Genomic DNA, 13470 nt, shown 5'->3' with positions numbered 1-13470 from the left:
AATTTTGTCCGACGTGTGTGCCTCAATTCCGTGATTTTTACTTTTGTGCTCCTATATCACTAACAACGCACAATACGAACACCCACGCCTGATTCCCATAAACTAGCAGTTGCACTCGAGTGGTCGAGCAGTATAAAAGAGGAATCAGTCGCTTTGAGGAGCATTTTTCAGAGCTTTGAAAACACTCAGAATTTTTGGTCACTGGTCATTTCTCAAACCGGTGTGCGACATTAATAATGTTCATGAAGTATTTAATGAGATTACTGCTGAATTAATTAAGTATTTATCTGATATCTGCCATTACGTTTGGTAGAAATCGTTGTAATTTATAATATTTTCGAGTAATTTGATGAAATGTGATTTTTCCTCAATTCCGTGGATCTCAATTCCGCGGAATATGGGGCATCGAATTGAGAAAACACGTACACCGAATTGATATTAAATGAAAATAGATACTTTTATTGTGCTATAAATTGTTTGTGTAACTTAAAATAATAATGAAATCAATAGAACATAATAATAGGGTGAACTACCAATCATTGGACCGTACCAGTCATTGGACAGAAGACAATAAAACTAATTTTTTGAGGTTTCATTAAAAAAAATACACTGCTATTGCTATCTTATTAAAATAATTCTTCCAGGTTCTGCCCTCGACCTTCACCAGATCGTCGGTCTACCTAGTAGGGGCCTGCTCACTGGTCCGTGGTTTCCACTCGACAACTTTTCAGTCCCAACAGAAATTATCTGTATGAGCTATGTGCCCCGCCCACTGCTACTTGATTTATGCAATTTTACGGGCTATGCCGGTCACTTTGATTCTCTTGCCGATATTCACATTTCTGATACTTATTAGGCTCATAAATAGTAAGCGACCAAGTTTCACATCCATACACCATCACTGGCAACACACACTGGTAGAAGACTTTTGTCTTAAGACGCTGCGGTATTTCAGACGTAATAGCGAAGCTTCCCGATCGATGCTTAGCTGAGTTGAATTCAGCGATAGACCTCTTTCTCAAAGTTGGACCTAACTATCTGGACTCTTGTCCCAGGTATACACAATTGTCAACAACTTCGAGTGTAGTCTCCAACCTTCAGAGGAGTGGTGCAACACGGACATTTGACAAGATTTTTGTCTTGTCCATGTTCATTTTGAGACCCACTTGTTGAAAGGCTCTACGGAGGCCATGACTCCGATATCATCCCCGATATCGCGACTCCTTAGTCTTCTGTATAATCTGCCGTAGCGTACCTGTGTGTGTACCATAATACTAAAGCCTTTTCGGAAATAAGCTTGTTCGGAAGACTGGAAGTCGTCGAGTCTGCGAGCGAGATGATTCGTAAGGACTCTCGAAAACAGCTTGTAAACACGCCTCATAAGTGAGATGACTATAATGCTATCACCACACTTCTGTGCCATGCCGGAGGCGTTTTTTCTTCGAGAATGACGGAATTGAACTGCTTCTGTAGAGCCTCTAGTACCGGCGAAGCTCAGCTATAATGCCGTAACACCTGGTGCCTTGTTGTATTTCAGCTATTTGAGTGCCATTTTAATCGTGTACAAACTGACGTCCGATATAATATCTTCGGTATAGTGTCAGGTCAATCTAGCTCTTGGGTTTTGCAATATTTGTTTTATGTTTAAGGTTAAGAATAAATAAACAAAGAGACCCTGTGTTATGTATTTATTTGTTTTATTTAAATAAAATTAAAATAATATATAACAATTAAGAATTTATTATAGTTCCTTATTAAAAAATTAAACATATTGATTAGGATTTTTGTTTTATTCCATTGGTATTTCAGACACATAAACCTAAAATGAACCATCTAACTAATAGACCAGTAATCAGATATCAAAACGTTTTAAGTATTTATTATAATAATTATTGAAATACATTAGGTATTTCTTCATAATGTCATCAATTCTAAGTTTGCGGAGCGATTTTTATATTTGGAGATTCATTTCTCAATTCCGTGATTCATTTTCTCAATTCGGTGCTCTCTCAATTCGATGCTTAACATTTCTCATAAACCACTTCACAATATTTAGTGACAATGCTATTTTTACATTCAGAATGGAGTAACATTTATTTTTTTGTATTGAAACTACTTAAAAAACTAAATATAAATTTTAGCACCGAATTGAGAAAAAATACACCGTACAGTAGAAATGCCCATTCCTTGAAATGGTTGCGCAGAGCCTTTTTGAAAATGGAAGAAGGTTTGCGTAATTTGGCCGGAAGGCCGTTCCAGAGCCGTACAGCAATTATATTATGTGTCTGCCACATAATACTTTAACGTAAAGTAACTAATGCTTCAGTGGTTTCACTTCTGCCTCCACCATGTAGCAAGCGAGGGTGTTCTTAGGAGTGTACAGGACGACTTTCCAAAGCACATTTCCGTAGACCCTCTCCTGTGCCCACATATGCTCGATCCAGTTGACTTCCATGCCAGAAGTATTGTAGTAACCCTGAAAAGATAAGATAAGATGGTTTTAAGTTTGTCGTCCTGTAGTGGAGGTTAAATGACCTGACGATGAAGAGAATGACGAAGAATTTTCTCGGTTCTATTGAGCCGACAGAATAATGCTCTCCAACGCCCATTTTAACGAATAACCAATCTGATTCAAGCTTGCTGCAGTCTATATCCAGAACCTCCAAGCCGAGGTTTCTTTTATCCCTGGACCTTGGAGTTTGGTACTTCTTAGAAATAAGAAGTACCAAACTCCAAGGTCCAGGGATAAAAGAAACCTAGTCCTTTTACAGAAAGCGAGATCGTTCGTTTTGCCGAAACACGTCCACTGTTGGACAAAGGCCTCCCCCAATGTTTCCACAAAGACCGGTCCTGCGCCGCACGCATCCAGGCACCTCCCGCGACCTTCATCAGATCGTCGATCCACCTAGTAAGAGGCCTGCCCACACTACATCTTCTGACTCGTACTACTTGCTATAAGCGCAATACTTGGATTAAAATATAATATATACCTTCATCAAAGTGCAGTCATCAGCGGACACGCGGACGTTAGTAGCTGCTGTTATAATAGTCCTTATTAACGCGTTGTCACACGAAAGTCCTGGGAAGGTAATGTGGGGCATCCACTTGCCTCTACTCCAGAGATATGCTTCGGCTTTGACCTGTAAAATGTTTTTTTTAACCTTGAGCTCACAACCTCGGTTATCAAGATATTCGTTGGTTCGTTTCAGCCAAATGACGTCTACTGCTTGACAACTGCCTCCCCCAAGGTTTTCCACAATGAACGGTCCTGCGCTGCCTGCATCCAGGTTCTTCCCGCGACCATTACCAGATCGTCGGTCCACCTAGTAGGAGGCCTGCCCACGCTACGTCTACCATCCCGTGGTCGTCACTCGAGAACTTTTTTGCCCCAACGGCCATCGGCTGTCAAGATGTAGAATAACTACTTAACCGTCTGGTTAACTTATTGCAATCAATATCTTTTCTTTCGAGTTTTGATAATTTGTGCTATGCTGCATTTACAACCCGGTCGAGTTAAATACGCACTTGGCAGCCGTGACGTCACATCGACGCTCTGGTATGGATAACATTGACATAATTATGACATGACAAAGCATACATATCTGTGGGTCTAGACAAAGTGCAAATTATAATCGCAAACCAGTCGAAAAGTGGTCGAAAAGCCCCTTTTTTGTATGGAGTTTTGACGGATTCGATTTTCGATTCGATCAAAAAGTGCGTTTTGTCTAAGGCTGAAGGAAATCTGAAGTCTCGCTGACGTTAGACGTTACATAAACACCCTCTCGTGCCGCTCCCATACCTGAGTCACTGATGAGTTAAGCTTCAACTACACCAGCGGTTCCCAAACTTATTTTGTCTACTGCCCACTTTGAAAATAAATTCTTTTTAGCGCCCCCATCCAGAGTCCTCCTAGTAAATGACGCCTCTCAAGCCTCTACACAACGTCCCGATATTTTTTTCTGGGTCTCTTACCGCCCCCCTTTAAGCCTGCAGTGCCCACAAGGGGGCGTTATCGCCCACTTTGGGAAAGACTGAACTACACCAACGCGTGCAGATCGCCATCGGCGGCGCGATCAAAGGCCAATGACAGGTCGCGCGACCCATGACAGTTCGCGCGACCCTTCATTTCCCTATGGTCGCGCCGTGATCGCGCCGGCGATGGCGATCTGCACGCGTTGGTGTGGTAGCAGCGTAATGCGCTAGATCAGAGCCCCGATTACGGTAACTTTTAACGTCAACAATCCAGACACGCTTCTCGATTCTGCGATACGATTGGTCAAAACAGTCGTATCGCAGAATCGAGAAGCGTGTCTGGATTGTTGACGTTAAAAGTTACCGTTTTTTTTTTTTTTTTTTTATTTGTGGCAACCAAACCTCTCTGGGAGGTTTATTTCTGCCAATGTCGAGTGAAAAATATTGACATAGTTATCAATAGAACGTGGGTGTTTCAGTTCTATTGATTTTTCATGGATTCCGTGGAGTTAAGTATGCCCGTAAGCAGGTTTCGAGACGCCACCGGGTCCAAAGCGGGTTGTTCATACGACAACCCACTCGACACTCGATGCGCGCTCAAATTCGAAGTATTTCAATGTTTTTTATAATTTATCACTTCACTGCACTTTAGAACACAAAATAACACCAAATTTGTACACTAAAGTCAATTAAATAATAAATTGAAACCATTAAAACAGATCGACCATGCTTCCCGTTCATTTCAAAATGGTTATTTGAATTTTTATTATCATATTTTAGAAGTTACAAAAAAAAAACTGGGAAATTATTTTTCTATTACTGGACTCCCTGGCCAAATCCATGGGTTACAAACCTTTTTTATGAAAATCCTTTTGTTAATAAAATCTTAGCTTCATAAAATAATCAATTTAACAAGATGCTAATTTTATAATCCAAGTTGATTATGATGACGATAATGATGATTGATGATCAATACATATTTTCGTTTGTGATAATATGTTGTTTTACTGTGTTAAAAACACGTTTTTTTCTATTTAATCTCTAAAATGTACAGTCACGGAATGACAAGGTTCGTCAGTTTTCAAACTGATTCCTTCAACGAATCGCGAGCACATATTACCTTTTGAAACTATGTTACAGAATAATCTCCAGTTAGAGAAAATAATCTTTAACTGTTCGTCAGTAAAGTTCAAAATTATTCAGATCAAAGTTGTTTGACGATTTATCTTGTCAAGAAGATTATTATGATTGATAAACCAAAACCTTCTTGTTGGTTCAACCTGCCATTATTATTTTCTATTAAATAAAAAAAACTATTGTCAATTGGTCAATGTCATCATTGCATTGCACTGATGGGATAGAAAAATAAACAAGCAAAACCTTATTCCGTGCCTTATTCGTTAGCAAACGTCATATTTATTTAAATGTTAGCAGCACTGTTTCTTGCACTGTTATGTTGGCAGGTTTGACTCTTACAGTACCTAGTGCAAGCGAAAACCGACACTAAGGTGACGAACCTTTTCATTCCGCGACTGTACATAATAATTAGTGTACATTGAATTCACAAAACAAACAATAGCTGTTCATTCTTGTAAGTTGTACTTGATGAAATTTCATTTCATATTATTTATTAATAATTCAAAGCAAAAAAGGCTTATTACATCTGAATTGTGAAAAAAATGACAGCTGTCAGAATTCCGTCGAATTAAAAATCGGCCTTTAAGTAGGTATTTAATGAAAAATTGTACCTGAGCGTTTTTGATGTCTCTGACACACCTCATGCTACCCCTGATCAGTACTTTGTTAGATTTGTTAAAGAGCTCCATTTGGATGATAGCCGGGGGGTCCTTCCTGACGAAAGGCAGTTCGGTTTCGTTGCATACTGCCAAACTCTTAGTTATGGTTCTGAAGCGGCCCTGTAAATAATGTCCAATCAATGTAAATTTTAATTAATATAAGTAGTAATAATAGGTCAAGTACTTAACTCAGCCAGTGCCTGAGATATGAGAACGGCATGGGAGGGTGTTTTCTGTAAATTGAGATGTCAGCGAGCCTTCAGGTCAAAATCAAAATCAAAATCAAAATTTTCTTTATTTGTTTAGACTAATTAAATTAGTTCTTGCAAATGGTCAAATGCTCTTAAGGAGCCTATACATGTCTCATTCTTTTTTTGCCCTACCAGCGCTTCGAGACAAACATTTGGCAAGTGCTGAGAAGAAGCGCCGCAACAAACTCAGTCACCACTGTCTGCCGGTTTAAAAATATAAAAAAGTAGGAAGTTACAATACATTCGGAAGCAAGTTACTTACCACGCGCTCCCGTTGATAGAAGGTGGCCTTTAAGACGCCCATCTAGCACGAGACCGCGTGGCAGTTTTGAATATATTTATTTAGTGCCGTGCTAATTTCTAGGTTAATTGTTGCGTTTTGATACATATATATTTTATGTCAGGTATATCTTCCTTGACCAGTCCCCGAAGGCAGCGCCTGTTCACAGACATGACGTGTGAACCAGCCATCGCTTCACTCGACCATATTATAGGGAATGTAACGACCCGCCTCACACGCCACTACCCCAGAGACATTTTAGTGAGCATGACAAGTCTAAGATATCCTTCTGGCTAAGTGCCAGATATAAAACTATTTAGGAGACAAGGCAAGAAAACTCTAGAGAGAAAAGCAAGGTCTCCTTCAGAAGACTTCCTGCTTGGTCACGTTACATTAATGTCAATGTCATACCTCCCGAGCAGCTCCCATACCTCAGGATCTGACTGATTAAGCACTAATTCTATGGCACAGAGCAAAGTTTTGGCATTATGTCAGCCGGAGTGGCTCGTATGAGGGCGATAATTATGAGACGGAGCTGCGGAAGAATGTCTAACACCCTATTCACAAATGATACTTGCTTAAGTGAAGCAGCAAATCGAACGCACAGCGTTGAATAGAGCACTGTGATTGGTGCGTGTGTGACCCTGTGCGTTCAAGCGCACAGTGAGACCTCATAGTAATGTTTATAAAGACGGGCGTTAGTTAGGACAATAACTCGCGGCTCCGTTTCATTGACTCCGGTGGATACCGGGCTTTAGTGGGTAGTTCGTGGCAGGGAGATTCCCACATAACCCACTGGTCGTTCCAATGGTCGCGGGAAGAGCCTGGATGCAGGTAGTGCAGGACCGGTCGTTATGTGTAGTGCCTGAGATATGAGAACGGCATGGGAGGGTGTATTCTGTAAATTGAGACGTCAGCGAGCCTTCAGGTCTCCTTCAGAAGACTTCCTGCTTGGTCACGTTACATTAATGTCAATGTCATACCTCCAGAGCAGCTCCCATACCTCAGGATCTGACTGATTAAGCACTAATTCTATGGCACAGAGCAAAGTTTTGGCATTATGTCAGCCGGAGTGGTTCGTTAGAGAGCGAGCGCTATGAGACGGAACTGCGGACGAATGTCCAACACCCTTATTCAGCTTTAGATGCTTTAGATTTGCCGCTGCAAAAATTTGGAATGACCTGCCACCACCGGTTCGCGCCGCATTGGATCTTACGCTACCGACCTTCCGCAAAAGATGTCGCAACTGGCTGGCTTCAAGAGCAATCCCTGGCACTGGCTAATTATAAGTTCACATAGCAATTTGTAATTTTAGGAAATTGTAATTTTAAGTATAAATTAATATTTATTTACTTATGTATATCTTGGCTATGGCAGAATAACAGGGTTTGTGGGTCTCCTGCAATCACTGAGTCATAGACCTTTTTGTCTCTTTTGATTTTTGTATCTGTGAAAAACTGTAAATGAAACCTGTTTTGAGACAAATAAATACTTTCTATTTCTATTTCTATTCACAAAAATGATACTTGCTTAATTGAAGCAGTGCTGAGCTTTGTGATTGGTTTGTGTGTGACCCTGTGCGTCCACGCGCACCGTAAGACCTCATAGTAATGTTTAGTTCGCAGTGGTGGAGATATTGACATATTTAATAGCAGTTTTCCCCGGTACAAGAGATTGGTAACAGAAATCTTTAAAAATAAATAATCGTCCTCGACCCTATCCAATGTTTACCCTATTTTTTATGCATATTTACATTTGTCTTAATATAAGTAGCTTTATTTAATACTAAGCATGTTGTGTACGCTGATTTTGGATCTCTGTTTAGTTATTTAATATTTTGTTAATTTCATGGCTATGTAATTGACAGTGATCTGTTTGTGTACCTATTTTAAATAAATAAATAAATAAATAAATAAATATAAATATGGGCGTTAGTTAGGACAATAACTCGCGGCTCCGTTTCATTGGGCTCCGGTGGCCACCGGGTTGAAGTGGGTAGGTCGTGGCAGGGAGATTCCCACATAACCCACTGGTCGTTCCCATGGTTGTGGGAAGAGCCTGGATGCAGGTAGCGCAGGACCGGTGGTTATGGAAATCCTTGGGAGAGGCCATTGTCCAGCAGTGGACGTCATTTGGCTGAAACGAACGTTCCCATGGGTATGCGAAAAGAATGATTGCCGACTTAAAAAAACCGGCCAAGTGCGTGTCGGACTCACGCACAAAGGGTTCCGTACCATTGATTTATGAAATTATTTTTTTTTTTATTTAAGTTATTTGTATGAAAGATTACGCGGTAATAAGCGGTTTACGATTTACGAGGTATTAAAAAAAAATATTTACTAGATCTCGTTCAAAACAATTTTTGTTGGTGGTTTTTATAGTAATGTACATCATAATGTTTTTTTAGATTTTTCATTTTCTTATTTTAGAAGTTATAGGGGGGGGGGGGGAACAACTTTTTTCCACTTTGGAAGCGTCTGTCACGCAAACTGTTCGGTTTAGAAAAAAAGTATTTTAGAAACCTCTTGACTTGATCTTGACCCTTTGGGTCAATTTCCGTGACTGCCATATGGGGCGAAATTGTGCGAAGGTAGCTCTGGCCTTGGCAATGCGCGAAGTGATGTCCTCTTCGGTACCTCCAGTTTCTGACACGACGCTCCCGAGGTAGGTGAAATTGTGGACTCGTGCCACATCCTCTGCACCACACGTATGTGTTTGACGAAAAAAAATTTTTGAGTTTCAGTTCTAAGTATGGGGAGCCCCCAATATTTATTATTATTTTTTTATTTTTGCATCAAAATCTTAATGCGTTTCACAGAATACATCTACGTACCAAGTTTCAACAGTATAGCTCTTATAGTTTCGGAAAAAAATGGCTGTGACATACGGACGGACAGACGGACGGACGGACGGACAGACAGACATGACGAATCTATAAGGATTCCGTTTTTTGCCATTTGGCTACGGAACCCTAAAAATGGTACATTACTATAAGTAAAATGTTTTCTATTTGTTTTTAATAAACCGTATATTAAAACTTACCTTGGCTCGCGCACACGTACAAACATAGACAGCAATCAAAAACAATAATCCAGTAATAACTATATTTCTCATGGTGACTCTGTTGCATTGATGTTGACGGAAGTTTAAAAACAAAATAATGATTCCGAAACATCAATTTAATGATTTAATGATCATTTCATTACTCAATGGCAACGTAATTGTAACCAAGTCCGGCTTATTGTCAGCATTATTTTTATTATTAAACTTTATTTTAATAACTTTCAAACTAGCGACCCGCCCCGGCTTCGCACACGTGTAATGAAATCTCTCGGCTCTTCATTTTGATAAATGGTCCTTACCTATGAAATTAGCGTCTAATGCCCGTTATCACCATCAATTCCTAATTTTTATGTGACTCCTATTAAAACCAAATTCCTGTTAGGTGTTCCCGTAGGGGTCACTTAAAAATTAGGAATTGATGGTGAAAACGGGCATAAGGCTCAAAAAATTAGCAATAGAATCGCCAAAATTGTGCCGTTTTAATTTATGTATTTCTTGAAATTAATTTTAGAGATACATACACAAGAGGTAATCAATATTTATATAACTTGTAGTATATGACAATCTTAGAGGTTCTTAGATTTAGAGAAGAAAAATAAGTAAATAAACTAGTAAGTACTAAACTAAGTATGCTTCTACCATAATAGTAATAAATACCATATCGTATCACATTTAACCAATAAGGTTTTTGACACCACCAATCAATTTACGTCATTTTTGAAACTGTCAAAACAAAATTCTCCCATAGATTTTACAACCCAAAATCATAACATACAGGTAATTTAAAGTTAATTGAGTTTTTAAAACCAGAATGAATTGACTTTTTAAAAAAGTTATGCTTTAGAATTATTGGGGAAAGGTGTCAACTGTCAAATACCCAAGCTAATTATTTATCGGCTCAACTACAGTGTCGGCGCAGAAACAGCCGATTGTGTATTTCTTGACGTTAAATTCAATTTTCCATCGCACTCGCCCGTACTCTCTTTCAGGAAGCCAAATGTGGTCTGCCACATTGATGTCGAACTCCACTTGGTAAGATCCCTGAAATGACACCAAATAAGTTATATTTTTACATCATAATATTTACATACATAAAATATACTCACATCACACCCATGCACACATACCTCACATTTACATACATACACACCACACCCATGTACACTTACCTCACATTTACATACATACACATCACACCCATGCACACTTACCTTAATTATAACCTTGTGTACTTAACAATGTTTTTACTACTAGCAAATATATCACGTAAATCTAATTTGTAACTAAGGTGGAAGAGCGAGGTACTCCCGACACAAGTATCTTACGATTACTTTCTGGGAGACCCCGGTAACTTTATTGTAAATGAGTTACATAAATAAACAATTTTTATTATTTATTTTATTTTATATTACTGAAAAAGAGGCTGACAAAGGTTTTTCCGCCACTTCTTTTCAGCACCAGCCCATATGTTGTCCCAAAGTGGTGGTAGGGCAAGCTATATTTGGGACATGTATAAGTGCCCTATGGTATGGCCTGTACTGAATAACTATTTGAATTTGAAAATTATTATGTAGGTACACAATTCTTTCGTTCAGGCAAATGACGTCCACTGCTGGACAAAGGCCTCCCCCAAGGATTTCTGCAACTACCGGTCCTGCGCTGTCCGCATTCAGGTGCTATCCGCGACCATCACCAGATCGTCAGTCCGCAAAGTGGGAGGCAAAATTGCCAAACCTTAGTGGCAGTTGTCGGGTCATCATCATCATCTCAGCCATAGGACGTCCACTGCTGAACATAGGCCTCCCCCAATGCTTTCCATGTTACCCGGTTGGTAGCGGCTTGCGTCCAGCGCTTTTCTGCTACCTTTATGATGTCGTCGGTCCTCCTTGTGGGTGGACGTCCCACGCTGCGTTTTCCGGTACGCGGCCTCCACTTCAGAACCTTGCTGCCCCATCGGGGCCGTCAGTTCTGCGTATGTGCCCTGCCCATTGCCACTTCAGCTTGCTAATCCGTCGGGCTTGACGGGTCATATAGCTTGTGAAATAGTCGATGGGGCAGAAAAGTTCTCGAATGGCGACCACGAATCGCAACTGTAGTTTTCGATGGCAACAAGGTAGGGGTAAATATTCTACGAGCTGGGTTCTGCACTTCTACGGGCTAACTATACCGGTGTCTTTAAAGGTTTTAAACCTTTGTTTGTCACCTGTCATCCGCTTTGCAATGGAGGGAAGTCGTCGAACATTAATTTCGAACTCCTCCTATGTTCTTCTGATTAATTTCGTTGCGGGTCGAATGACAGTTTAACATTCCCCCGGGACAAACTTGACCTTTATTGGTTGAGTTTTAATGGCGGTCAAGCTGTAGATCCTGGCTACACAGGAGTTGCAGTGGCGGGAACGAGAGGTGGGAATAGTCTCGATATACCGGTGTCTTAGGTTCTCCTTACCTTCAAGATGATGCATTAAGTTAAATCAAACTTGACGTTAGTCATTATGGCTGTCACCGTTGTAATGACAGGGGTTTCGCACGACAACGTCGGGAATTTTTTATGTGGTATCCATTTACCATCCTCCCATTTGTATGCTCCTGCTGTGGCCTAGAATAAAATAAAAAATGGTGTAGAAGAAAATTAAATGGTATCTTTTTGATTCTTTGTTCATTTAAGGGTCTATTCCACTTTGATCACCTGGTTTTGATCACCCAGGTGATCAAAGTGGACTTCCAGCGACAATTTAGTGTCCTATTAGTCACATGTCCAATTGTTGTACTTACATATTTTGTTTTGTATTGTTGTTGATATTTTCTAAAAACCGCAACAAACAAATTGGACATGTATGTCCCATTGAAAAAAAGTTCTAAATCCGTATTCACGGGGGTCATTTTGATAGAACAATTACTCGATAGGATCGCAACTCAGTTTTTTGTTGTTGTTGAAGTTTTGTTACGTGAATAAGGCTACAGACTGGTTAAAAGGCCTGATGTTCGCATATTTCTACCTAGTCGCTTACGACATCCACGGGGAGAGTGAGGATGGTACTATTATACTCTGCCATATGGCTAGACTACTTTTTCGACTTCGAACTCTTCCTGTGTTCTTCTGATTAATTTCGTTGCGGGTCCAATGACAGTTAACTTTCCTCCGGGACAAACTTGACCTTCACTAGTTGCGTTTTTATTGGCGGTCAAGCGGTTAGATCCTGGCTACAACAGTTGCAGCGGTGGGAACGAGAGGTGGGAATAGTCCCGTTAGATTACCTACTACACTGGTCATCACAAAAATTGGCCCACCTACGTTTTACAGGAAAACTCGTTTCTACTGACACAATCATGGTGCCCCAACAATATTGGTGTTATTTGAAAGCCCAATAAATATCCTTAAAGAAAAACACATTTAATTTCCTAATAAACTATTAACATCCATCAGGTGATCCGTCTGCTCGTTTGCCTCCTATCACATAAAAAAAAAAAAAAAAAAAAAAACATATACAATAAATGTGACTTGAAAAACTTGAAAAAAGACCTCACTTTGGGCTCACCTCTGGGATCAATTAGACCAATTTTTATGGTTATAAAACCAAATAATGATCTCACGTGTCCTCTTTAATATGTAGATGGATAGCGATTAATCCCAACTTAACAGTTTTATAGCCATAAAAGTTGGCTCAAGCGTAACTACCTATTTTTTGAAGAAGTGACTCTGGATTCTTCTACAGACACATTTTTGGGGTAAAAACCTTTCCTTTAATGAAATGAAGTTTAGAACTAGGCTTTTAAATGGTAATATAGTATAGTAATATTGGTGGGAAGTGGGGATGCATACGTTTGAAAGTGCTTGTCGCGGGTGGGTCGATTTTTATGATGACCAGTGTATAATGCAACTTACCGTTATATTTCTAATACTTCTCAAAACCGTGATATTTCCAATCAATACATTGTTTTTCTTGGTAGTATTGACGAAGCCTACTTGGAACACAAATGCAGGGTTTCTTGTCATGGGCGGTAGGCTAGTTTTAGAACATTTGGTAAATGACACCATAGTAGACCTGTATGGACCCTGTAAATAAAACCATAGATAAATAAATAAAACCGAAGAATTAGGCATTTACGC

The 13470-nt window shown here is 39.8% G+C and overlaps 1 protein-coding gene across 1 annotated transcript; it reads right to left on the bottom strand.

Moving 5' to 3' along the window:
* Nucleotides 1-2249: 2249 nt before the first annotated feature.
* LOC135081980 (uncharacterized) lies at nt 2250-5880 on the bottom strand. The gene is made up of 3 exons (XM_063976733.1): nt 5721-5880; nt 2991-3140; nt 2250-2476 (listed from the first exon to the last, which is right to left on the bottom strand). Exons 1-3 carry the CDS (start codon nt 5796-5798, stop codon nt 2315-2317), a joined length of 390 nt encoding a protein of 129 aa, XP_063832803.1. The 5' UTR covers nt 5799-5880; the 3' UTR covers nt 2250-2314.
* Nucleotides 5881-13470: the final 7590 nt, after the last annotated feature.

The sequence above is a fragment of the Ostrinia nubilalis genome, chromosome 21 (assembly GCF_963855985.1).
Source record: "Ostrinia nubilalis chromosome 21, ilOstNubi1.1, whole genome shotgun sequence".
In the NCBI taxonomy this organism is placed as follows: domain Eukaryota; kingdom Metazoa; phylum Arthropoda; class Insecta; order Lepidoptera; family Crambidae; genus Ostrinia; species Ostrinia nubilalis.
This window is presented reverse-complemented; position numbering and strand designations above follow the sequence as displayed.